This window comes from Rousettus aegyptiacus, unplaced genomic scaffold, assembly GCF_014176215.1.
Source record: "Rousettus aegyptiacus isolate mRouAeg1 unplaced genomic scaffold, mRouAeg1.p scaffold_m13_p_15, whole genome shotgun sequence".
Lineage (NCBI taxonomy): Eukaryota > Metazoa > Chordata > Mammalia > Chiroptera > Pteropodidae > Rousettus > Rousettus aegyptiacus.
Genome location: NW_023416290.1, coordinates 32,736,294 through 32,762,681, shown reverse-complemented (window position 1 = coordinate 32,762,681; position 26,388 = coordinate 32,736,294). Strand labels below are relative to the sequence as shown.

Genomic DNA, 26,388 nt, shown 5'->3' with positions numbered 1-26,388 from the left:
TCAGGTAACTTTTTGAATTTTTAAATTTATTCCATAAAAAGTACATTAATATAATCTTATAAGAAAAATTCAAACAGTAAGATATATACATAATATGTGAAATTCTTTGTCTCTTCCCATAAATTCCATAACGCAAAAGTAATTGAAATTAAAAGAGATACTTCTATATGTATCCTCCCTGACTACTTTAACAGTAGGGAATAGATACACACTAACTGTGGCTGCATACTAACATAGAAACCTTTGTGAACTTTTCAAACCTCCCTAGATGTAGAAGTTGGATGAAAACATTCTAAATGTCATAAACATTAAGAATATATTATTTGAGAAAATGGCAATCACAAGTATTAATATAGTGTCTACCCAAAGACAGCCTAGAAATTGACTCAAATATATATTCTCTGACCTTATGATGAGCTCCGTCCAAGATAAATTCTGCACGAATACCATTATTTTCTGGGCTTCGGTAATCAAACAATGAATTTGTAAGGTATGTCAAACCTTTCATACTTAAATTTTCACCACAAATGAAAAAACAGGCTTCCTGAAAGTAAATGCAAATATTCTGAACAGGAAAAAAAAATCATTAGACCACTAAATAAAACCTTGGTTTTCTCTCATTCAGTAGTCAATAGAAATCACTACAACTTGAACAGTCCTGTAAGACAAGGAATGCTGTCTCCATTTTCACTGCCTATTTTGGCAAAGAGCACTTTAAGAAACTAAAAAGGAACTCCAAGTAGCTGCCATAAACAAGAAAGAAGAAACATTTATGAATTGGAAAGTATTTGGAACTACTGTCCAGGTGTTAAATGCTACCAACTTTCTAAATTCCCTTGAGCTCTATAATTTCTTACAGGGAAAGCAGCAAAGTCCTTCTCTCAAGCCAAAGATACATGCAGTCTAACAGATTTTTTGGTATGGTTAAACACTTCAATAAGCACTTCATTACCCCTACATTCAACTCACCGGGGGGAAAAAAAAAAAAGGGCGGGAAAAGGAAAGATTTTGACTTACGGTTTCACTTCTATTCATATTCTCTTCAAAATCTTTAACACCCATAATTCCTTTAAGGCATATTGCTCTGCAACCTACAAAACCAATCTGGCAATCAAAGAAAGGCTCTCCCATCATTAGGACCTATAAGAGGAAAGGAAACATTGGAACTAAAAACTTGAATTTCATAAAAATGTTATATGCTTTGCTTGCAGAATTTCTAAATTAGTGGAAACATCTTTAGGAGTATGATCTTTCCAAATTTTTTGTCCTCAGATCATAAACCCTATTAAAGTAAGAAACTTCTTACTTGTCCATGTATCCTCAATAACTGGTACTTTATAAACATTAATCCACAAATACATATGAACACATACATGTTAAGTGAAAAATGTTGCATATTACAGTAAAATCTTTGTTAAAATAATTATTTCAACCAATACTACTATTAAAATAGAAATATGAAACTATAAACCATTTATGATAAAAACCTGTATTTATTAAATATTAACTTTAAGGACCATTTAAAAGATTTTACAACTATATGTTCAATGTTGAAACATTACCTCAACTGTAGTTCCTTCTTGTTCCCAACACAATACTTCTTTAGATTTTACTTTCTGAGGGCTGTAATAACTATTCTCAGCTTGCATTTCAGTGAGCTAAAAAACAGTGTAAGAATATTAAGTAAGTCAAATTAGTATTAAATAGCAATAAATTGTCAATATTATAATGAACTGATGGAAATGAGCCTAATTTTAAGATTCGGGAAATTTAATTATTAAGCAGGAAAACAGGTGGAACAAAAACAGCTGTAACAGATTATCCATGGTATGAAGGTTGACTATGCTAGTCTAAGCTCAGAGAATTTAAATGCCGCCTTATTTTTATTTAACTTTTTTCTTAATAATATTGCTTAAAAAGGTGAAAGCTATGCAGCTATAACAGTCTCATAGTCACAAAATGATTCCTATATTCTACCAAAATTTTACATATATTTTAATTTCAATTCATTTTATAGTCACTAACATATTCAACCAGATTTAGTTCAATCATTTTCAAGATTTCTCCCTCTTTGTAAATAAAAAAAAAGAAAGTTGTGAAAAAATACAAACAGATTCGACAAACTCTTTCTAGTGCTATGAAAGAAGTAGGTTCATGGGCATTTATTTCCAAAGTCTGTGTCTCAGAGATTCATTCAATTATGCAACAAACACTTACTTGAGTGCCTGCTAGACAACAAGTACTAACCCAGATACTGACAAAAGAAAAAAATATTCTTGCTCTCCTGAAGCTTACAACATATTATTTGTAATTATCGAAAAATTAGGTAATTTAAAATATTTTTAAAAGGTATTTTTCCAAATGCAATGCGGTATCCTGGTTTAGATCACGTAACAGATAAAGGACATTATGAAATTCAATTAAAGTCTGGAATTTAACAGTAATACACTAATGTTGGCTTCCTAGTTTTGACAAATGTACCGTGAAAACATAAGAGGTTAACAATAGGGGAACTGTGTAAGGATATGTGAACTTTCTGTACTATCTTTACAACTATTCCAAAATAGTTATTTTTAAAAACTGGTTTTCTGCTCATGTTTGCAATGATTCGGTGACCCTTATTCTTGTAAAATGAATATACATTCTTCAAACGTAAATGTAAAGTCAAAGATCACATTAAAATATATATGTATAACTTAGGTCAAATAGAAGTCAATGAACCAAACATTATGATTTTAAGTATGACAACCTCTTTGTACTGAGAATCAAGTAATAAATCTCATTTTTTTATAACAAAACTATTTTATATAAGCCCTTATTTCTTGGATGCTTCCAGGACTGGTACACACATGTTGCAGTTTTCATCTACAATTCTATAATCTAAAATGCTTAAATAAAATTGAATATTTTAAACTTGATCATCTTTCAGCTGTCTACAATTATTGCAGAGAAAAAGCAATTAATTGATTAAAAGGACTCAGACATTACAAGAACAATTTTCAACATTATATTTTAACTGTTCCTTTTAATTTGGCATGATTTTTGTTGGATTCATATCAACTGTTCAGAATGCTAATGTAGAAACTTGACCTTATTTTCTGACTAAAATATAAACCACAAATTAATTCCATACATTCTTCAAATCCAAGCTCAACAATGAATTCTAATGTTTTCCCCCTAAATATCAACATATTTCCTTAGAGAAACCTTAGACATAAATGTTTCAAACTTTTAAAAAGATGTATTAACTAACGACAAATATTGCCTCAAAAGTCTATAAAATGTTTTATATATAAATGCCTATTCTGATGCAGGTTAATACAATTCTGCTCATCAGTGAAGTCAATAGAAACACAGAAATATACCAGAATAATTTCAAATTTAAAATGGGCAAAAATCACCAGAAAATTCTTTACTAGCAATCCTTAACATCCTTCACCAACTTAGATTAAAAATAACTTCCTAATTTAGGTCATGTAAAGCTGGCAACATATCGTACAATAGTTGGCAACAGCTGGCTTTTTATTATAAATATTTTATCATTTTAAATAATGCAGACTGATACATATTCCTTTAGCTTGATCAAAGGAAAATCAGTAAATTTCACCTAACATTTTCTAATCAAATAAGAAAACAATGTGTTTCGGTAAAAGTGTTCAAAAATAATAAATTATGGCATTAAAACAGCACAGTTAATGTATGCATTTTTGTCATTTTTCCCCAAACTTCATGAGAAAAAAAAAAATCTTTTAAACCAATCATGCCATGACTGAACGTCTGTTGCAACTTATTCTTTGTACTTTTCAGCGTTCGTCATATTAGAAAATACTAAATTTTAATTAGAAAACTCCTTAAAGACTATTAGACTATTTTAAAATAATTTTAATCTAAATAAAAAAGAAAAAATATTTTTTATCTACCATCTGCTGTAGTTATAAATTGTATAGTTTTACTGATTGAAAAAAACGTATTTCAAGAAGTTAACGAATAATCCAAGCAAAGCTAAAAACACCATGAGTACAGAAACTTAGTTTTGTTTTTTTTTTTCACTATTATATCTCTAGTATCTAACAAGTTGCCTGGAAAAATACCTGTAATACTACCTCACAAGTTAGACACATTGAGTTTATCTCCTTCAGAAAAATGTCTCCATGAAAAAAATAAAGCAAAGACAAAATTGGAGGGATAAAATGGAGGGGGAGGAAGTCGAAAAATTTTAGAATAAAAAAGCAGATGAGGGATGGGTAGATGGATGGATTTATTCAACAGATATTTCTTTGTTGAATATGTACCAGGCAATTTCCAAGAGCTAGAGATACAACTAACCTTAACAATTACCATTTATTGAGTTTGGTACACAATAAAAAGAATATCTATAATTTTCTAAAAAGGCTGTTATTCCTTCATCTGTTGATGGGAATTTGGGCTGTTTCAACTTTTTAACAACTGTAAACAGTGCTTTTATGAATATTTATGTACATCTACTTGAGTACAGTTTTCAATTCTTTTGAGTATATAGCTAGGAGTGGAATTGCTGGATCATACAATTCTATGTTTAACTTATTGAGAAACTGTTAAACTGTTTTCCACAGTGAAATGAAAATATGAAGGCATCTTTCTATGCCAATTGAAAGATGCAGCAGGGAGAGAAAAACTTTCCATAAAGCTGATTTAAAAAAATAAATAGAGAAGGCCTTAAGAAGATAAGATCAAAGTTGAGAGATTTCAAATGAGGAGACATACACTTTTATAAAGTAAGAATTATTAGACTATATCTTAACCCTACTAAGTGTAAAACAAACTTAAATGAGATCTTTGCTCAAAATCAAAGTTAAATGTTAGGATGAGAGAGACAAGAACAGCAAAAAAAAGAAAACCTACTTTGAAAGTCACAGTTGCCTTTGTACAATAAAATCCTATGGAAACAATAGGATCCTTCAAAGTCTGTGCTTTTTGCTGTTGTGTGGTTGACGTAGAATCAATCCCAAGGTAGTCTTCCTCGCCATCATCATAACTCACAATTGCAGGCACAAAGGACCAGGCCCATGATACCCATCCCTGTGGTTGTTCAACCTCTTGCTGTGAATACAACTCTTGGCCTTTATACTGAGCAGGATACTGCATATCTATTCTTGTTTCATCTTCAACACCTATCATCAAAATAAAGTCATTTTAAATAAATCAAAGGGATTTAACTAAGTGGAAAATTAGGAAGGCAAATTCCTTAAAAATGTATTTTACACATCTTTCTTTCTACCTGTAAAGTATAACCACATCGTATATTGGTTATTATTATTTGAAACCAATAACTTAACATTACCACTTTTAAGTTTCTATATGTAGTACTGTATCAATCTCCTTTCATAGACCACAATTAATGTTATACAGGAAGTAGTTTATCATATAATTTTAAATGGATTTGATAAATACAAAGAATTCATTCTTTGGCATTATATTCATTAAACAATAATAATAACAAAAAAAGTACCTCCCAAAAATAAGATTAAAGTGCTAAAAAAAAAAAAGCAAAAAAAAAAAAACTAACTTCTCTCAGAAATATAATAACAGAAAACCAAGAAAATTCATTTATTTCCTGATGCACTCAATGAAAAAAAGAGACTGGCAAGTGTTCCTTGGCAAGAAGCACACCCTAAAAAAAGAATTATCCCAAAAGATGAAAGTAAATGTACAATGAAATTATTCTTAAACATAGTTGAGAAAAATAATAGTCTTGGTGACTACTATTAGTGGGTAATATAAATTAGGATCTTTCCTAATCTACAGATGAAAACTTATAGCAAAACAATTTTATTGGGTTATAAATTGGCACACTAAGGATTTAAATTCCAACCAGTCTAACTCATTCTAGTTTCGTAAAGACAAATTCCAGCAAAGTCTCTTAACATTATCCTAACAATACAAACAAAAGTCATATCCTCATGGGCTTTGAGAAAAAAATGTATTTTTAAAAAAATCTAGATATAATTCACAATAGCCAAGATATGGAAGCAACCAAAATGCACAATGACAGATGACTGGTTAAGAAGTTATGGTTCATATATACAATGGAACATTACTCAGTCATAAAAAAATGAAATCCTACCATTCCCAACAACATAGATAGACCTAGAGGTTATTATGCTGAATGAAATGTCAAAAAAATATAAATACCGTAAGATTTCATTTATATGCAGAATCCAAGGAACAAAAAGAACAAACTAATCAAGACAGACTCACAAATATAGAGGACAATCTGGAGACGGCCAGAGGGGAGTAAGGTTGGGAGACTGAGGGAAAGCTGGGAAGGATTAAAGTTTAAAATAGTAGTTGATAGATGGGGAGCACAGCATTGCAGACAGTAGTAATGTAATGGTTATGTATAGAGTGAAAAGGGTGATACAGAAATTGGGGGGTCATTTTATAAACTACGTAAATGTCTAATCAATGCACTGCATACTTGAAACCGATAAAATAAAAAGCTAAAAAATAACGATGGTATAAGAAGCTAATTCAAGCATATCTAATCTTCAGTAATAAATCTATAAATACATTCACACTATTAAATGTCATCCTCACTCAGATCCACTTCTAGGTTTTCTTGCTAGAAAAACTATTTTACTTTTTTAGTCCTATGACAAGAGACTCTTAGAGCATCCTACACTTACACGTTATAATACATAGCCATTTACCTTCTTTCATCTGGAAAGGAAAAGACTTAATAAGTAGTAATTAGAGTACCTACAATATAGTACTAAAATATAGTACCAAGAAGCCTTAGCCATTTTACTTCAAAATAAATAATAAGTTATAAATCCAGAATTATCCAGTTGTTTGAGCATAAACATTATATAAATATCTACTGAGAACTAAATACAGCCAGTTATTAACCATCCCTAACAAGATCGCAAATTAGAGATCATTACTGAATATCATCGTGGTTATACGTCTGGCACCTCAACTCAGGTTGGGTCCACAGAGCTGGACTCATCACTTCTTGCCTAACTCAATAAAACAGAAGGAGTATTCATTCACTGTTGAATCTTTTGAAAAAAAAAAAAAAGAAAGAAACATCACCAAGAGGGGTCTGAGAAACCAGTCACCATAATTTAAACTTAATATTAGTAAAAAAAAAAAAAAAAAAAAAAAAAATTTTGATGAAAGATGCTTTTGAAGTTCTGAGTCTTTGTTCACTGCCTTTCTTTTTTCCGAAAAGAAAAAATTATCAGAATTTCCTAAAATATTATTTTCCTTTGAAATACTACATTTTAACCTGGGGCCCTTTGACAGAATTCAGGAATTCTATGAATTTCAACAGAAAAATTTATATTAGTTATTTAACTAAAATGTAGCATTCTTTAAATTGTAAACTGTAACAAACACAATTGCATTGGCAATTTTTATAATTCTAAAACCTACAGAGGTCAGTTTTAACAAATAATGATTGTAAAGCTATCTCTAAATTTCATTTACACACATTACTACTTTGAAATGAGGATAGCTATTAGACTTCCTGCCATATTTTGTTATTTAATATGTTAACATAGAAGCACATATAAAAATATACAACAAAAAAGATAAACTATATGAAATTGATTTTCGGACATGAGTCCTGAGAGATGGGAAACGAGAAATGAGCTCTATGATGGACCCAGTTTACTGCCTGGAAGAAGTTTCTAAAGTCAAAGCCAAGAAAGCAGGAATGTAAGCAGACCTGGACAGTCTACTTAGGTGAACAGTGAGTCCAGGAAGACCAAGATGCGAGTTTGCAGAGTAGAGTATCAAACAAGAAAGACCTCCTGAGATCTACAGAGGGTCCCACTCCAGTCTTCAGCTGAGTATTAATCAGTTTCAAGTAAGGAAACTACAGAGGCCATGAAAAGAACCACCATAAAGAAGCAAAGCAAACATTCCCCAAGCTTACACAGAATTAAGAATACTTTTTGTTCCCACCAGCAAGAAAGAAAAAACTTTTAATTCAGAGGGCATCAGGTTAAGTATGCAAAAAGGTAATTGTCTCAACAAAACTGGGACAAAACTGGGCTTATGCTCATGGTTGCTATGATCCTATCTAAAAAAACCTTTAAAGCAAAACTTAAATGAATTAAATTGTTTCCAAGTAACTAAACTGTTTGCTAGAATACTAAAATATCCAGCACTCAACAGGAAATTTTCACAATATCTCGTATCCAATTAAAAATTATTTATCGGTCATGCAAAGAAGGAAAATATAACACAAAATGAGAAAAAATGTCAGTCAACAGACAAAGACCTAGGAATTACATGATTCAAAGCAACAGTAAACAAGGACATTAAAACAGCTATATAAATAATAAGCAATACACAAAAAAGCATAAACAAGGAGAGATGAGATATATTTTTTAAAAATCCAAATTGAACTTCTAAAGATGAAAATTACAGTATCTGAGATGAAATATAAACTAGATGGAATTAACAGCAGATCAGATACAGAAAATTAGTAAACTTGAACAGAAATAGAAACTAACAAATATGAAACAAAAGTAGAAAAAAATAAACAAACATAGCATCAAAGAGGTGTCGAACTTCAAGTAGTTTAATATCCATATAATTGGAGACCTTGAAAGAAGAGAAAGAGGAACTTAAAAAGATACTTGGAGAAATAAAGCCCCAAATTTTTCTAAGTATATATGAAAACTATAAACCCAGAGATCTAAAAACTTCAATGTATTCCAAGCACAAATAACATGAAGAAATAACACCAGGGCATATCAAAACTAACATGATGGAAATCTTCTGAGAATAGGTTCATAGGCTTTATCAGCATGTCAAAGGAATCCATAACGCGCGCGCGCGCGCGCACACACACACACACACACACACACACACACACACACACACAAATGATTAAGTATCCCTGGTTTAGAAAGACGAGAAAACTAATTCAGACTCCTCTGGAAGCAAATAGTAGAGTTGCTTTCTCTGTTCTTTTTAACATACGAGAAAAACCTAGTCACTTTCTGAGATCACAGAAAATAACAGTGATAAAGGAAATATCTGAAAATTATATTTCATCAATATTTAAAACCTCTGCTCAAGACACCTTTAAAAAATGAATTAGGTAAGTCACAGACTGGCAAAAAAAAAAAATTCCCAAAAGATGTATATGACAAAGGACTTGAATTTAGAATATATAAAGAACTCCTACAAATCAGTAATGAAACTCAAAAAGGTTTAAAAATAGGCAAATATTGAACATATACTTCAGAAAGATAGACATATTAATGTTAATAACCAATGAAAAGTTCGAAATAATTGCTGAGAAATGCAACTTAAAACAAGATACAACACATTCATCAGAATGGCAAAAAGGAAGGAAAGACTGATAACACCAAATGTTGACGGATGTGGAGCAACTGAAACTCTCATACATTGTTGATGGGAATGTAAAATGGCACAATCACTTTGGAAAAAAGGTCTGGTAGTTTCCTTAAAAAAAAAATCTAAAAATACGATTGCACTCTTAGGTATTTACCCAAGAGAAAGAACAGCACATGTCTACAAGAGACTTGTAGAAGAATGTTCAGCACAGCTTTTTAGCTATTTATAATAGCCAATACTGGAAACATTCCCAAGCATTCATCAATAGGGGAATGGTCAAATAAACTATGGTATATACATATGGTATATTCATACAACATACCTAACAATAAAAAAGGAAATAATTACTGATATATGCAACAACATAAATCCCAAAAATATTATGCCTTTTAGGGCAGTGATAATACTCCTCTGTATGATATCATAATAATGGATGCAAGTCATTATACATTTGCCCAAACCTATAGAATTTAAGACACCAAGAGTGAATGGTAATTCAAACTATGAACTCTGAGTGATGATGATCTGTCGATGAAGGCTCATCAATCATAACAAACGTGCCACACTCTTGAGGGAACGTTGGTAATAGGGGAAGACTATGCATGAGTGGAGACAAAAGGTATATGGGAAATCTCTGTACCTACTCTTCAATTTTGGTGTAAATCTAAAACCGGTCCAAAAAAATAAAGTCTTAAACCTTTTTTAAAAATGTAAACATTATTTTTCTTAATTTAAAAAAAAAAAAACATTTCACAAACAAGTACATACTGTATGATTCCATTGATACAAAATTCAGCAACAAGTAAAATTAATCTGTGGTTTCTTTAAAAATTCAAAATAGTGTTCTCCTGAGCAGAGGGGCAGTGGAGAAAGACTGGAAAGGGCGTGAGAGAACTTTTTGAGATGTTAATGATCTATATTTTGATGGGTGCTTTGTATCACATAAGTGTATGCATTTCTCAAAACATGCTGAATAGTGTACTTAAGATTTAGACATTATGCTTTGTAAATTTAACCTTAAAAAAAAAGAGTCAATAAATATAAACTCTAACAATAAGCTGCTGAAGGGGTGAAATGTACTGATATCTGTAACTTACTTTGAAAGACATCAAAAAGATTGGTTGAATTGATAAAGAGAGAGAGGGAGAGATGTAAGATAAAGCAAATATAACAAGCTATTAATTGTAGAATCTAGATAATAAGTATGTGATGTGTTGAGTGGATAATATTCAACTTTTCTATATATTTGAAATTTGTCATAATAGCATGTTGGAAAAAAAATAGAGTACCTTCTACGTGCTAGGTTTTGTTCCAGGTGTTAGACATTGTTCTTATCTTAGGAGTTCATTGTTTGACAAGAATTCACTGTCTAGTGTGAACTCAAGATATGTTTTATACCTATATGTGACTATTTATGTTGTTTCCTAAGCCTTTTTCAAGGTGATAAGATTTTTACTAAGCAATAATTTAAATACTATAAAACCTGGCTGTTAAAAATGTAAAATTCAGTGGTTTTTAGTATAGTCACAAAGTTGTGTGACCATTACCACTATCTAATTTTGAACATTTTCATCACTCCAAAAAGAAAACCTCTATCCATTAGCACTCACTCCCCATTTCCTCCTCCCTACCACCCCACACTGGTTACTAATCTCCTTTCTGCTTTTATGGGATGCCTACTACGTAAATTTTATATAAATGGAATCATACATTTCTTTTTGACTGGCTGTTTCCACTTAAGATAAAGTTTTCAAAGTTCATCATGTTGCAGCATGTATCAGTATTTCATTTCTTTGTATATTTGAATATTATTCTACTGTACAGATATACCACAATTGTTTATCTATTCACCAGTTGATAAACATTTGAGTTGTTTCTACCTTTTGATTATTATGAATAATGCTGCTGTGATCATTCTACATGTTTTTATGTGGACCTATGTTATCGACTCTCCTAGGAGTAGATTTACTGGGTCATATGGTCTAACACCATGTTCAACTTCTTTAAGAACCAGATTATTCCAAAGCTGCTATACCATTTTACATTCCCAGTAGAAACAAATCAGGGTTCCAATTCCTCCACATACCTGCCAACACTTGTTTGATAAGAGCTATGAATTGGTATCTCATTATGGTTTAGATTTGCATTCCCCCTCATGACTAGTGATGTTGAACATCTTTTCATGTGCTTATTGACTATTTGGATAAATGTCTATTTATGTCTTTTGCTCATTTTTTAATAGGGTTATTTGTTCCTAACTTTTAAATGTCCTTTTCTAAAGGCTGTATGTATGGAAATGAATCATCTCTAAATTTCTCCTGAGTCTCAGACTCTTGCCAAGTCAATCATTCCTTTCATTCTCTACTTCAGATATTCATACCTCTATTTAATCAAACATACTATCTTTCTACCAAACTCAAACATACTATCATTCTACTATACATCATGCTTAATTGTTCACATGTCTGTCCACTCCATTTTATCTTAATATTTTAAGAGAAGAGAATACATCTCTTCATCTCTATATTTTCCCACATTACCAATGATAATGTTTTACACACGAGGCTTCAGTAAAAGAATAAATTGAATAACTGAAGTTAATCTAAGTATACATCAATGACGAAAATAATGCATTAATACTCCAATTAATTAACTAGGTATTCTACAATGAAGTATATAGTTAAGTATAATTAATTACAAATAATAATTATGTATTAATTAAGTATACATAACAAATAGTTATAATAACTCTTGGTGAGTCTTTGCAGAAAAATAACTAATACTATAATATCCTAAAATCTTGAGGTTACACTACCTTAACTTTTATAGAATATACATTCTGAACACTTATACCTATTAGAAATATTAAGGTTATTTTTAGCATGCAGAAAAAAGAAAATCAGAATAGTATCCAACATGTAGAAAATTAAAAAAAAAATCAAAGTAAACAAAGTACAATTAAAATAAAATCATCCATCACATGAGCACAGTGCAAAAATCAATAATGCATTTTTAAATAATAAAAACCCTTTCTAAGAATAGGTCTAAAATAAAGTTTTTATTATATTTACCTGTAAAGTTTCCTAATGTATCTTTATTTTGACAGGTAGAGTCTTCTGTTTCTCCATCTTTAAAACTGCCTATTTCTCCATAGTAAAGAGCAATCCCAAGTTGCATTATACGGATAAACATAGGCAGTTGTTGATCTGTGATAGAAAGCTTCAAACTCTCTACTAAAGTATGAATCTATATTTTGAAAAAATAAAAACATCAACAAAATCATGTTCAAAGGGAGTATATTTTAGCATAAGCAGAAAAATGTTGTCTTAAATAGAATATGATGAGAAACAGTAATGTCCCAAACATTTCTAATATTTAAACTAAAATAAGTTTATTTTAAAATCTTAGGAATTAAACAAATATTGCCATTATCAATAAACTTTAGATAGAAACTATATTAAGCCAAATGACATAAATGCAAATAGAAATAATAATGAAAAGATCTAGTTACACTACATTTCCATATAACTATTCCAGGAAAAAAAAAAGTTACATAACTAAAATAGAGTAGTTCCCCTCTTATCCACAGGGGATTTGTTCCAAGACTTCCAGCAGCTGCCTAAAATCCTGGATAGTACTGAACCCTATATATATTATGTTTTCTCATAAACATACATATATTTTCACTTCAAAAAAGCGCCTGAAGGTGCTTTGGCATACCCAAATTACAAGGATCACAATTCTAATGCTTTGTGGCATTAAGTAAAATAAGGGTTATTTGAACACAAGCACTGCAAGACCACAACAGTCAATCTTATAACCAAGCTTCTAAGTGACTAATGGGCAGGTAGCATATACAACACGGATAAACTGGAAAAAGGGATGATTCACATCCCAGGTGAAATGGAGCGGGGCAGAGTGATTTCATCACACAACTCAGAGTAGTGCACAATTTAAAACTTAGAAATGGTCTATTTCTGGAATTTTCCATTTAATATTATGTTTTTGGACCAGAGTTGACCACATGTAACTGAAACTCTAGAAAGTGAAGCCATGGATAAGGGGGATCTATTGTACCCACTCTATGATGTTAAGAATATGATAGTACTTCCTCCAAAACCTGAAAACTCTGTTATGACCAAGAATAAAAGTTTCATGATATCATTTTAGTAAAATTTAAATCACTCTTTCCAGTTGTATTAACCAAAAAGAATATATTCATATCCTAAAAATATATATTAAGAGACAAAATTACTAACATTATACCTATAGAAATATGGACATAATAAAATTTTTATTGTCAAATATAGAAAACCAAGGGAAATATATGTTCATGAAAGTCCTTCAAATGAATTTTAAATAAGACATTTAAACATGACATAAAATTTACAACACGAATCAATGACAAGAAATAAGATTAATTAGCAAATAGGACATATAGCAGTCAATCGAAGTTCTCACAGAAACAGACATCAATGGAATATAAACACAGCCTCAGTTTAATGGTTTCCTGCTGTTTTACAAACATGGAGTAAAACCAATTAAGCCATAAAGTCAAGTCTCTCGGAAGGTTTATTTTGACTAACTGGTATTTATTTGCATGTCTATGAAACATGAAAAAGAAGTAATGGTAATCATCTTTTTTTGGGCTAAAGGCAAAATAAAAAATCGTACTTGAAAGGAAAGAAAGCTGTATTGGAAGAAGGGCTGTAAAATGCCATGTTCAAATAAGAGTACAGGTTTCTTAAAACTGACCTAAAAATCATACACTGTACTGAATAGACCACAGAGAGGTAAGAGAATGGTGAGGAGTGGGTAAGAGAAGGAAGAAGCATGCAGTGCAGGCCTGTCAAGCTCTTCTTCGTTTGAGATTTCTCTACCACATCCTTTTAAACACTGTATGGCACCAGTAAAAAAAAAAAAAAAAAAAAAAAAACCAATGACGGACAAAGAATCAACCTTCTATTTATTTATATATTTATACATACACACACACAATATACACACATCTTTAAAATAATTTATATATGATATATATGCTAAAACCAATAAGATTAATCCCCAATAGAAAATTGGACAAAAAACCTGAATAGCTTTTTTAAAGAACAAATGATCAGTGAACATATTTTCAAAAATTTAACTTGACTAATAAATAAATGTTAATTAAAATATATAAATTTTTGCTCAACAAGTTGTCAATTTTTAAAACATGATTATATTTAAAGATAGCAAGAGTGTAATACAGGCATTCCCCTAAATGTTCATGAGCATTTATACTGGTTAAACCTTTCCGGAAACAATTTTGCAACACAGATCGCAGCCCTTAAAAAAATTTAAACCACTTAATAAAGTATTTTCAATTACAGAAATCATTCCTAACAAATTAATCATATATGTGGTCAAAGATTTATGTGCAGACCTTCATTACTCTGAAAAACTGTAAAAAAAAAAAAAAAAAGTAAATTCTCAAAACTGGAAGACATGTGAAATTATGTACCCATATCTCACAAATGATAGAAAATTATAAAAAGCCAACCCAAAATATAAATAAATTCAGAAGCTACTTAAATGAACATATGCGAGAGGTTGAAAAAAGTAATTATAGTATCTGCAACATTTTGCAAATCGCCTGCCTTTGAGAAGATCAATGAGGTTTAACCATGTCCATTTAATACACATTTCCTAGGACCAGGAATTGGAAGAATGATGAGTCTAACTCAAAACAGTAAATCTTACACAATACACAGTACTAATAAATTTTACTTCAGATGAGCATAATGGTCTTGTAGATAGTGATTGCCAGAGTCAAAAATCGCACATCAACAAGCTTATTTATATTAGGGCATGTTTTAAAACGAAATGTCATGGCTAATCAATTTTGAGAACACAAATTTATGTGCCAACACAAAGTTTTCCTCAAGTTCACTTTTATTTTCCTCTAATTTGGCTACATCCTAGAATATACGATTAAGTTTGTACTAATGATAAATAAGGTTTTATACTAGAAAGCTTCCATGGTTCCATTACTTGCTTTCAAAACGTATCTCAGATCTACCTTAACATTCCCCAACTTTACTAGCAGATTCAAGGTGAAAGAAGGAAGGTAAGCCCATTATGCAGAGACAGAGGTAACGATGCTATTGAATTAATACTCTTTCATATTTATCTTGCCAAAGAAACTAATTCAAGAATAGTAGAAGAAGTAACTGAATTTAAACAAACGAATATGCACTATTCACTGTGACGGGAAATGTAAAACATTCATAACTGAGCACTACCAAAGAAAAAGAGGTGGGTTTCACATATAATTATAAATTTAAGTCTAGTAGAGCTATATAAAATAAAGTGTTATATGTTTTTTTAAAAAATGTAAAAAATAAATAATTTATACAGCCATAGCCAAACAGAATCATTTCCAAACAGCAGTCAATGCCAGTGTTCAGACTTAGGGCCAACTTCTCCATTCTAAATGGAGTATTCAGAGGCATGTAATTCAACAATAAAAATTCATTTTACATTAAAACTTAGTTAACAAGATCACAAGTAATTGTGTGAATTTTTTTTCAAAGGCAAGTAAATTGTATAAGAAACTTATACAATGAAAGAACAAAAGATTTACACTTACAGACTAACGATACACACTGAAAATCATACCAATTCCTTCGAGAACAAATTTTCACATGTATCAGAAGACACTATCTGAAAAATTTCCATACTCTCGGATTTTAATTATATTTTGAAACCACAGATCAAAAGCTAAAACATCTTGAACCAATAAACTAAAATATCAGGTTAGCAAATCAAGTCTTATAAAGTTATCAAAGAAAGAGAAGGAACAATAACTGCAGTTATCAAATCATGCTAAACAAATTATAAGGACTGAAATACAGATTGAATACAGATTGATATTCAGTCTACTGTGGGCATAAATACATTTTTGTATATGATCTCCTCCATCTACTTGAAGAGAAAAACACTAATTAACAGCTGGACAAACTAAAAATGAAACTACAGTCACAGGAAAAAAAGGCCCCAAAATGTCTCTACTAGAACATATAATGCAAAACATTATATCTTATAATACAGTAAATAATATAACAGAAGTTATAAATAAAAATAAAACTTTTACAAAACGAACTTCATATATATCTATGAGGTTAATTTCTTCTTTATTAATAATAATTAGCATGCACTAGAACTAAATCAGATATGCAATTCAACTACTAGAAAAAGAACAACATACTTTAATAACAGATGGCATCTTGGAATTTAGGTTATCATATGTAAAATGCAGACGAGTTCTGAAGGAACATTTGTACAATAAAGGATCCTGGTAAAATTCGATTTTACCACTAGCATTTCGTTTATCAAGACAAACTGTACAGTCGGAAAAATTGATAACCTTTCTCAGCACCAGATCAGTTGCTAAAAAAAGAAAAGAAAAAACACTTTAAGTAAAAAGGAACATCAGAGGGAAAGGCAACTATGATTACTACAAATTGTTATTAGTGAAGACAATAGAGCTTTTAATACATGATGCCAGAATCTATGCAAAGAACTTCTCATTTATTATGTCATTTAAATCTTCTAACAACCATATAAAATAGGCACAACCATTCCCATATAAACGGTCAAGTTGAAACCAAAGAAATGATGTAGCTTGCCGTCAATTTGCTTGACTACAAATTTAAGACAAAATTTATGAACAATTTTGTTACATTTTGCTATCTGCAATGAGATATTAAATAACAATAAAATAAAAATCTCGAGAAACCATACTAAAAATATTGGGAGTACTAGTTACTTAATATTTATTTTACACAAAAAAGCTTACTGATGTGCTCTAAACCTGTATTTTCAAATATGGTAGCCACCAGCAATAAACTTATATATGAATTAATACATAAATAGAAAATCTCAGGTCCTTGGTTGCACTAGCCACATTTCAAGAGTTCAATTGCCACATATGGCTAGTGGTTACAGAACTAGATAGTAAAGATATAAAACATATCCATCATCACAAAAAATTCTAGTGAACTAGCACTGCTCTAAATAATAACTAATGAAGAAATTACCAATAACAGTATAAAGTTTGTTTTCAAGAGAATAAAAATGAAACAATTACTGGTAAAATATTGAACTAGAAAATGAAACATTTAACTAATGAGTAGTTTTATTCCTAACAAGCAATTCCTAGGTAAGTGTCAGGCCAACCATACTTGGTCAGTGATTTTAAGTTAGCAGCCCCACACACTATGGCCATGGGAATCTTTGAAACAATAAAATAAATATGCATTAGTCCATTCTTTAGTAGCACTATTTCTAAGTATACCCCAGCAACCTCTAATTAATTCAATCTTTAATTTTTTTTTTTGGATTTAATTTTTTTAAGAAGTAAAAACTAAAGAAAATGCACATGTGTGGAAACAGTAAAATTTTATTAGCAAATAAATTTTTAAAATGTTACAAATTACACACACTTACCATATTATTTCATTTCACATAGTGTATTATTAAATGACTTAGTTACTGATATATACATGTATATGAATTAAAGAAATTATAATAGGATTAGAAATGAAAAACCTTTTATATGCTTTCTTCTCTTTATGATAATAATTTACTATTTGCTAGTACATGCTATAGTAAGTCTTTTAGGTCTTTTACGTGGCTCTCTTTCAAAGATGTAAAAACTGAGACACAGTAAGGGTATATAATCTGTCTAATATTAGACAGTTTTTAAACAGTAGAGTTGTAATTTAAATTCTGTCAGCCTTAGAGTATATGGTCTTATTCATTCTGCTATAAGAACATAAAGTGGTAATATTTCAAGGATGTTCTAGAAAATCATCATTCAGTGAGAGAAGAAATTATTAAGCTTTGAAATGTTTTTCTTAAAAAAACTAAATATAACACCAACTATCCTTCAAAAATTTAGAAAATGAATTCCAGTCCTGGTACTTACTTTAGATAACGTGCTACAATTTAATCTGTAAAACGGGGATAATCACTTTGTCTACCTAACAACCACTCTAGAAAATAATTTAGCATTATTTGACAGTGTGAAGATTTGCATATCCTCCCATTTAACAAACCCACTCCTAAGCGTATGCCCTAAAGAAACGCTTACGCATATGCATCAAAAAATATGTACAAAAAGACTCATAACAGCACTGTTTGTAAAAGCAAAAATATGGAAGCATCCCAAATGACCATCATCAGGAGACCAGATAATTAACTTTTGGCATATTTAAATAGTAAAATATTATTCATAAGTAAAAATCAGTGATCTGGAACTACATGCAACAATATGGAAAAATATTAAACGCATATTTTAAATGAAAACTAACCCAGAAAAACATAGAAAATACTATTTTTACAAAGCTCAAAAATACATGTAACTAAATATATCATTTATGGACACATTCACACATGATAAAACTTTTCTTTACTGAGGTAAAATTCACATGTCATTAAATTAACCAATTTAAAGTATACAAGAGTGACATTTAGTGCACTGATCTTATGCAACCATGACCACAATCAATTTTATAACTTTTCATCACCTCAAAAAAGAAACTCTGTAGCCTTTAGCTATTGCCCCTCCAGTCCCCTCATTGCCCTCCCCATTCCCAATCCCTAAATAATCACTTATCTTTCTGTCTATACAGATTTGACTATTTTGCAGTTTATATAAATGGAATCATACAATATACACCTTCTGTGCCTGGCTTCTTTCACTTAGAATGTTTTCAAGATTCATCCATGCTGTAGCATGTATCAGTGCTTCATTCCAATTTTTTTTAAAGCAGTTGGAACAAAATTTAATACAGCAGTTAACTCTAGAAGGAAGCAAGGGGATGGAATAGGGGAAAACATATGGTAGGGGGTCAACTGTTAATGCTCTAGTTACTCAAGAGGGTAGGTACTCATTGTTTTATAACAAATATGTGACATAAATCCCTCTGTAAATATGAAATATTACATTAAAAATTAATAAAAGGGGAAATAATAGTATCTACCTCAGAAGATTAAAGGATTAAAACAAGAGAATTAATGTAAAAAAGAACAAGCACCAGCCTAGCAGTAAACACTCAATAAACGGAAGATACCATTTTTGTTGTCTTTATCACCTCCACCATCATGAGCCTCCATGTGATCTCATACTTCTCATAAATACATTTGGTAGGTTGGCAGTAATGATGACTCAGATTTTACAAATGACTCACCTAAATTCCCAATTCAAGACTCTTTTCAATTCATTATCAAGAATTTCCCAAAGTATTATCTGCATTACTTCTATATTGAAACTATAAATGACGTTTCTTCCCCTAAAATATCAGCTTATTCAATCCAGCATTATCCAGTTATGTTTGTTTTCTTTCTATTTTCCATAGCATTTTCTTCTGGTCTTTTTATTGAATATTTCTTTCCACAGAGGATGAAAGGGAAGCATTAACAATGTCTCAGAAGCCAAAATGTAGGCCTTTGCATACACTCTTCTTTATGCTTCACAAGAGAGCTGAGATCAGGATTATTCTTCATTTCTAAAAAATGATGACTGAAGTTTGTAGAACACACAAAAAAAACTGTATTCCAATTCTGCTAGTTCCATGTTGTATGCCTTAATTAGGCAAGTTAAATAATCCTGAGAAAATTACACTAAGCTTTCCTTTAACTAGGACTTAAGATGCGTAAATGAATATATATCTATATATGATTGAATGAGAGAGGATATCATCAGTTTTTGAAGTTGTTCTGACAAAGAAAATGAATGTAAATAATAATAGCTATTTTTATGAGCAGTGACTATTTACAGAACACTTTTATAAGTCGTTTCAGTGCATTAATGTATTTAATAAAATACTCCTATTAGGAAACTCCTTTACCCCCATTTTACGAATAAAGAAACTGAAAAACAAAGAAGTAAAGTAACTCACCCAAGGTCATTCATCCAATACTAAGTGGGAGAACTCGTGCAGCCTGACTTTAGTGTCAGCACTTTTAACAAAAACATACCACAGCAAGTCATAGATAAAAGGTGCTCACACCTTCTATATAGTCTTCTTACTATATATTCCAAAAATACCCATTTCTTACCCTATCAGAATATATATCAACAAATATTATCACTTATTTAATATCACTTCTGAAAAAACTAAAAAGGAATATCTATTTTCTTCATAACTATAATTTCAATGCTTAGCACAGGGCCTACCGTGTAAAACAAAACAAAACAGTAACGAATGACAGCAATTAAAATTAAATTATTATTAAATTTAAGATAAGCAGTGGGAAAATGCAGCACATAATAATTAAAAGAGGCTTCAGGATTACCCAAAAATCCCAAATGTACTCTGGAATATACAACCCTAAAACACATATCAATCAGATATATTATTTTGCCATTATGAACCTATGTGAAAGCAACATACTCCCTTTTCCTCCTTTGAAACTTCAAAATTTTTAACTTAATATTATTTAATTTTTATTGTTATAACACAGCATTGTAAAACATTAAACATCACATTTAAAACAAGCATGTTATAGGTAAGAAAAAATAAAAATTAAAAATATTTAAAAAACAATTTGGAGATTTCTTAATCTGAGCATCTATTAACCTTCTGTAATTTCATGCTAAATTCTACATATGTGCATTTTTCTGGCTGAAGGCATAAAATTTTCATTAGATTTATCAAAGAGCTAGTTGGCCCAAGAAAGGTTTAGTATCTAAGAAAACAGTTTCAATAATGGAAAAATTCTTGACATTTACTCACCAGAAATATCCATGAATGCACGATCCCATAATTCACCAACTGTATAGCATTCTGCAGAAGTGATATTGACTGAAAGAACAATATCATCTTCAACATATTTTAGTATGAGATTATTTATAACAATGTTCACATTATTTACAACTCGTCTAATCAGACTCTGCACGTAACCTACAAAATAGAAAAAGGATTCAATTAGCCACAAGTCTGTCAAGAAATAATTATTTCTTAAAATAGACTGAGCTTAATATAAGTGAAAGATACATATTATTTAGCCTATTTTGCAAAAAGGAAACTAACATTCGGATAGGCTTGCCAAAGAAACACAGCTAATAAGTAGCAGACTCAGCGCAACAAAAGCCATTACCAAGAAGTTCTACATACTAAAATATTCATATACTAAGAAAAAATCATATTTATCAAAAACTTTTAATTAACATAATACTAGATCCCATTCAATAATTATCCTACAATTACTTTGCTTTCTGCCTACTTGATTAGACATTTTCCCAAATGAAACTTAATATATGCTGAATATACACTACAATAGAAGAACAGCTTCTTTAAGCTTCTCTTTGAACCAGCTGTCATCTCCCCTTCCTATTTTAAACAGCCATAAAAATCCTCGAAAGCTAGACCTGAAAGAAGATAGGAGAAACATAACTTTCATAGTGGACTCAACTATTTCCACATTGAATGAAACAGGGTAGGAAAGATAATATGAGGAAGAAAGTGTAGACAGTTAAAAAAAAAAAAGAGGGAAAAAAGAACAAAGAAGATAGAAAAAAGAAAAGTATTAAAGGAAGAGAATGAATCCAAGGATGAGAAGGCAGGGAAATAAGAGGGAGAATCAGAAATTGAGTTTTTTAATTCAAAACAACAAAACGAATTAGTGAACATTCTTTTTCTCAGCTTGCCTAGAATGTCTAAAACTTTTCTTTTAATCTCATGCTACTGTATGATACGCCATAATCTCAGAAATTTTTCTCAGAAGTAGCTCGCACAATAAATGTATACAGATACATTACTGAGGAATTTAATTGAACATATAAATTAAATTAAACCTAAACAGCATTTAAGACATAGAAGAAATAGATTAAAAACCTCACTTTACTCAAATGCATTTTCCACTCTAAAATCTACTTAAAAGGGAATTAAAATACTAGCTCTTCTATGAAATAACTATCTGTATACTTTAAAATAGAACTTAACTGGACAAAACTATCCATTTCTTTCAGCAACTGACACTGTTAATACCTACACCTAAGGCTCCCCGGGAGAAAAGTTATTTAAATCTATTTAACCATAACATGTTTTCAAAAGCCAACTTTTTCATTCACTCCCAGTGGATGAAAGAAATGTAAAATGACTAAGTTTTTCTGGTATATGGAAACTATTAGCAGCTTTTAGAGTGCTAATTATCATATGCTATAAAATTAACATACAAAATATCAATGAATTTAAGGTAATAAATACTCTTTGATAAGAGTAGATACTAAAATGATGCTTAACAAATTAAGCTCCTGAAATAAATTTTAAAGACCAAAATTTTCAACCTTAGGATGTAATTTCTCCATGCTATTTCTACTCAACATAAATGTTAAAAAACAGAAATAAAAATCCTGTTACTAAGAAGTCAAGCATGACTAATACTGGTTTTCCTATTTTTGAAAAATCTTGTCATCAATAGGAATTCATAAAAACCACTTAAGTATTATCTTTAAAAAAACTCTCAAAGATAGAACTGTAGAAAAGTATAATGCAAAGTAATAGAAACATACTGTAAATGTATTTTAACTGACAGAATACTACTAATGGATTTTTCATCTATTTAATATTCTTCCTCAGTTTTTCATTATAAAACATACAAACTGAAATGAATAAGCCAATTCATTTCACCAAAATAAAAGAATCAAATATCAAAAAGAACTACTTTAGAAGGCTGTTTCTTATTAAAAATGCAATGCCAAAATGAGTAACAGTGACTCACCAAGGCAATAAACGATACACTACCTCTTTAATCCCTCATAACAATTTAGCTCTAAGTGAGCTATAGAGAGTGTCGAACAGCAGATCTAACAGCTCTCATCACTCCGTATTTAGTGACTCCCTGGAAGTATATTTGTTCAAATGACTAACCTAACAGCCATCCAGATCTATTCTGCAAGCATCTGAAAATGCGAAGTCACGCTGGGAATAAGAACCTACAAGACGTCATATTAAGTAGCTCTTTTAGTCTGTTACTAGTCAACCTTTCCAGAAATTCCTATCATTACCTACCTCTCTTCCACCCAAAAGCCTATTCCTCCAAACACATATATATATGCCCACAGGACCAGACTAAACACTATGAATCTTGACTGTCTTTGCTCATGTTCCTCCTAATGTTTGGAATACCCTTCTATTCTCCCTTCTTGCACAGGCCCAGAATGAATGTCCCCTCCGCTATATCCTCTTCTCCAATGCCCCCACCCAACACATCTCCATTAAGGAGGCTCTCCACCACTTTTCCTGGACTTGTGTTACTATTGCCATTTGTTTATGTTTATGTATACTTACCTTGTCTGTTAAACTATGAAATCCTAAAAGTCAAAAATTATATTGTTTCTCTGATATTCTTAAATTGAGTGATATGTTCAAATAATTTTGATTACAAAGAAATAATATCTGCAATTGGTTTATCCTAATGTGGTCACAGGGAAGTCAAGTTGCTCAAGTCAGAAATACCATGACTGATGACTTACGCTACCTAAAAACATCTTAGTCAAGTTTTCAGTGTAAAATTTATTTGGGGTTATGCAGAATCATATAGGCAGGCACTTTATGCTTAATTAATTAAAGGGAAAGAAAGTTATTTCTAATGTTCCTGCCTTTTGGAAGGTCAAAATTCTTTCAAACTAACAGTTTTTTAAAAGTCTAAGGAATGAGTAGAATTCTTTATTGTCAATGCTATAGCTCAATAACTATGAATTTAAAAAGCAACCATCGGATTTGGTAACTAGAAGATAACCAAGGGCAGTTACTGTAGGAGCTAAAGAAAACAGCTGTGAGTCGAGGATACTCACTACCAGTATTACTATTTAAGGTGATCACAGAAGTTCTGAACAACTAAATAAGGTTTAAAAAGAGAAATAAGTATAAGTATTGACAAGGACACAAAACTATCATTACATGAAGATGACTGCATTTTTTATATAGAAAATCCAAAAGATGCAACTGAAAAATACTGAATACTGATCAGCTAACAAAATGTAAAACTAGCTTTCATATATAACAAAATGATGAAGAGAACAAAATGGTGAACAATAGTAATCTCGATTAGCAATAAAATACATAATAGCATTTTTCATCTATAAAGTTTCAAATAAATATTTTTTAATAATAAAAACAGCACTGGACCGAAATTCTGCTTGGATGAAAGTGCTGTTAGCAAACTTTTCACAGGGTAATTTGGCCATACACCTCAAAGCCTTAAAATTCCTCTTATTTGATCCCTTTGATTCAATAAATAGGTAAGAATTTCTCTTAATAAACAGAGGTGTGTGCAGATTTACTTACCAGTATGTTTGTTAAGGCATTTTACAAAATTGAAAATGAAAAATAACCTAAATATTTAACAAAAAGGTACTGGTTAAATAAACTATGGAAGAGGAGAGACCAGGCAAAATGGCATAGATGATAGTGGCTTTGCTCATCCTCTCTTGGGACCAAATCAGAGTTGTGATGGAAACACAGAGTAAATAGCAAGCAGAATCACCAGGGGATCTAGATGAACAGAAGCCCTACAACTAGGGAGAGAAATAAGAAATCGCCCTGCAATGGTAGAAGGTAGCAAGGGGCGAAGAAGCAAGGCTACCAGGTCCCGAGTCGCTAAATACGAGAGGCTGCAACGGTGGCAGCTGAACAGCTGCAGATGCCTCTTAGAAGGGTCATGTCCACGACCAGGCATTCATAGTTACAGACATACTCATTCTAAGCACCAACACCAGATCAGCTGATCGAGGTGTACCACAGACTTACAGGAGGGTGGTGAGTTGTCAGTGAGGGCCAGAGGCAAGGCTTTCTCTCAGAAAGAAGTGCTGGGGGTATCCACTGTTCCTCTGTTGAGCCCCCCCACTCCTAGTGTGCTGACACAGGGCCACCACAGCTGAGATGTCATCAAATTGGATAAGAGGGCACTCCATCCAGAGAATACCCTGAAACTCCACCTCCACCAACTCGCAGACCCACCCTAGCCACATGCAGGTGTGTCCCTGGCAGGTCCAGTGCTCCTTCCTGAGCAACTGGCCTCAGTTTCTGGCATGGTTTCTCGAGGCGGCTGTAAGCACAGAATCTGTGGATTGCCTACTGAATCTTAACAGGTGACCCCTAAGGGACACAGACTGGGGCTAAACCTGGCCTGCAGCTGAACCCCTCTCAGGACTGTGCCGCTAGACACCTACTACACAAAGCCGCACTAATAAGACCAAAATATTTAGAAGCTTTGCTTAATACATAGAAGCAGACATAGAAAGGCAGACAAAATGGGAAGACAATGAAGCAGAAACCACGAGAGAAAAGAACAGAGATCCAGAAATAATGGAGTCAAGCAATCTAACAGATGCAGAGTTCAAAATACGAGTTATAAAGATGCTCAATGAACTTAGGTGAAGTGAAAATTTAAAAAAAGAACCAGGCAGAAATGAAGAATACATTACGTGAGATGAAGAATATATCAGAGGGAATTAACAAAGTGGATGAAGAAGAGGACTGAACCACCAATATAGAGGTTGGGGAAGCCAAGGACACTCAATCAGAATGGCAAGAAAAAAGAAGCCAAGGTTATAATAATAATTTAAGGAGTCTTTGGGACACAATTAACTGTAAAAACATCCATGTAATAAGGGTACCTGAAAGAAGAGAGGGAGAACAAGAAGTTGAAAAGCTATTTGAAGAAATAATGATGGAAAATTTCCCTAATCTGGTGAAGGAAATAGACATACAACCCCAGAAAGCTCAGAGAATCCCAAAAACCAGGAATTCAAAGAGGCCCACACCAAGACACAACACAATTTAAATGCCAACGGTTAAATACAAAGAGGGAATCTTAAAAGTAGCAAGAGAAAAGCAGTTAGTTACCTACAAGAGAGCACTCTTAAGACTAACAGCTGATTTCTCAAAAGAAACCATGTAGGATAGAGGGCTTGGCACAAAATATTCAACGTGATGAAAACCCAGGCTCTACAACCAAGAATACTTTATCCAGCAAAGCTATCAT

At 31.5% G+C, this 26,388-nt stretch overlaps 1 protein-coding gene across 15 annotated transcripts in view; it reads right to left on the bottom strand.

Annotated features, from left to right (window-relative positions):
* The window catches only part of VPS13B (vacuolar protein sorting 13 homolog B), a 670,010-nt gene that overhangs the window by 597,777 nt on the left and 45,845 nt on the right, over positions 1–26,388 (bottom strand). For 12 of the 15 annotated variants that reach the window (XR_004954708.1, XR_001598476.2, XR_004954710.1 and 9 more), the window contains 7 exons: positions 21,135–21,302; positions 16,601–16,782; positions 12,429–12,603; positions 4,882–5,150; positions 1,563–1,658; positions 1,018–1,140; positions 407–565 (listed from right to left, as the gene is read on the bottom strand). Coding sequence is in view for 11 of the 15 variants with exons in the window: in XM_036233309.1 (XP_036089202.1) it covers positions 407–565; positions 1,018–1,140; positions 1,563–1,658; positions 4,882–5,150; positions 12,429–12,603; positions 16,601–16,782; positions 21,135–21,302 (1,172 nt within the window). In the remaining 4 variants the exon portion in view is untranslated. The remainder of the gene's footprint in view (positions 1–406; positions 566–1,017; positions 1,141–1,562; positions 1,659–4,881; positions 5,151–12,428; positions 12,604–16,600; positions 16,783–21,134; positions 21,303–26,388) is intronic. The other 3 variants (XR_004954709.1, XM_036233315.1, XM_036233313.1) reach the window with 1 other exon arrangement.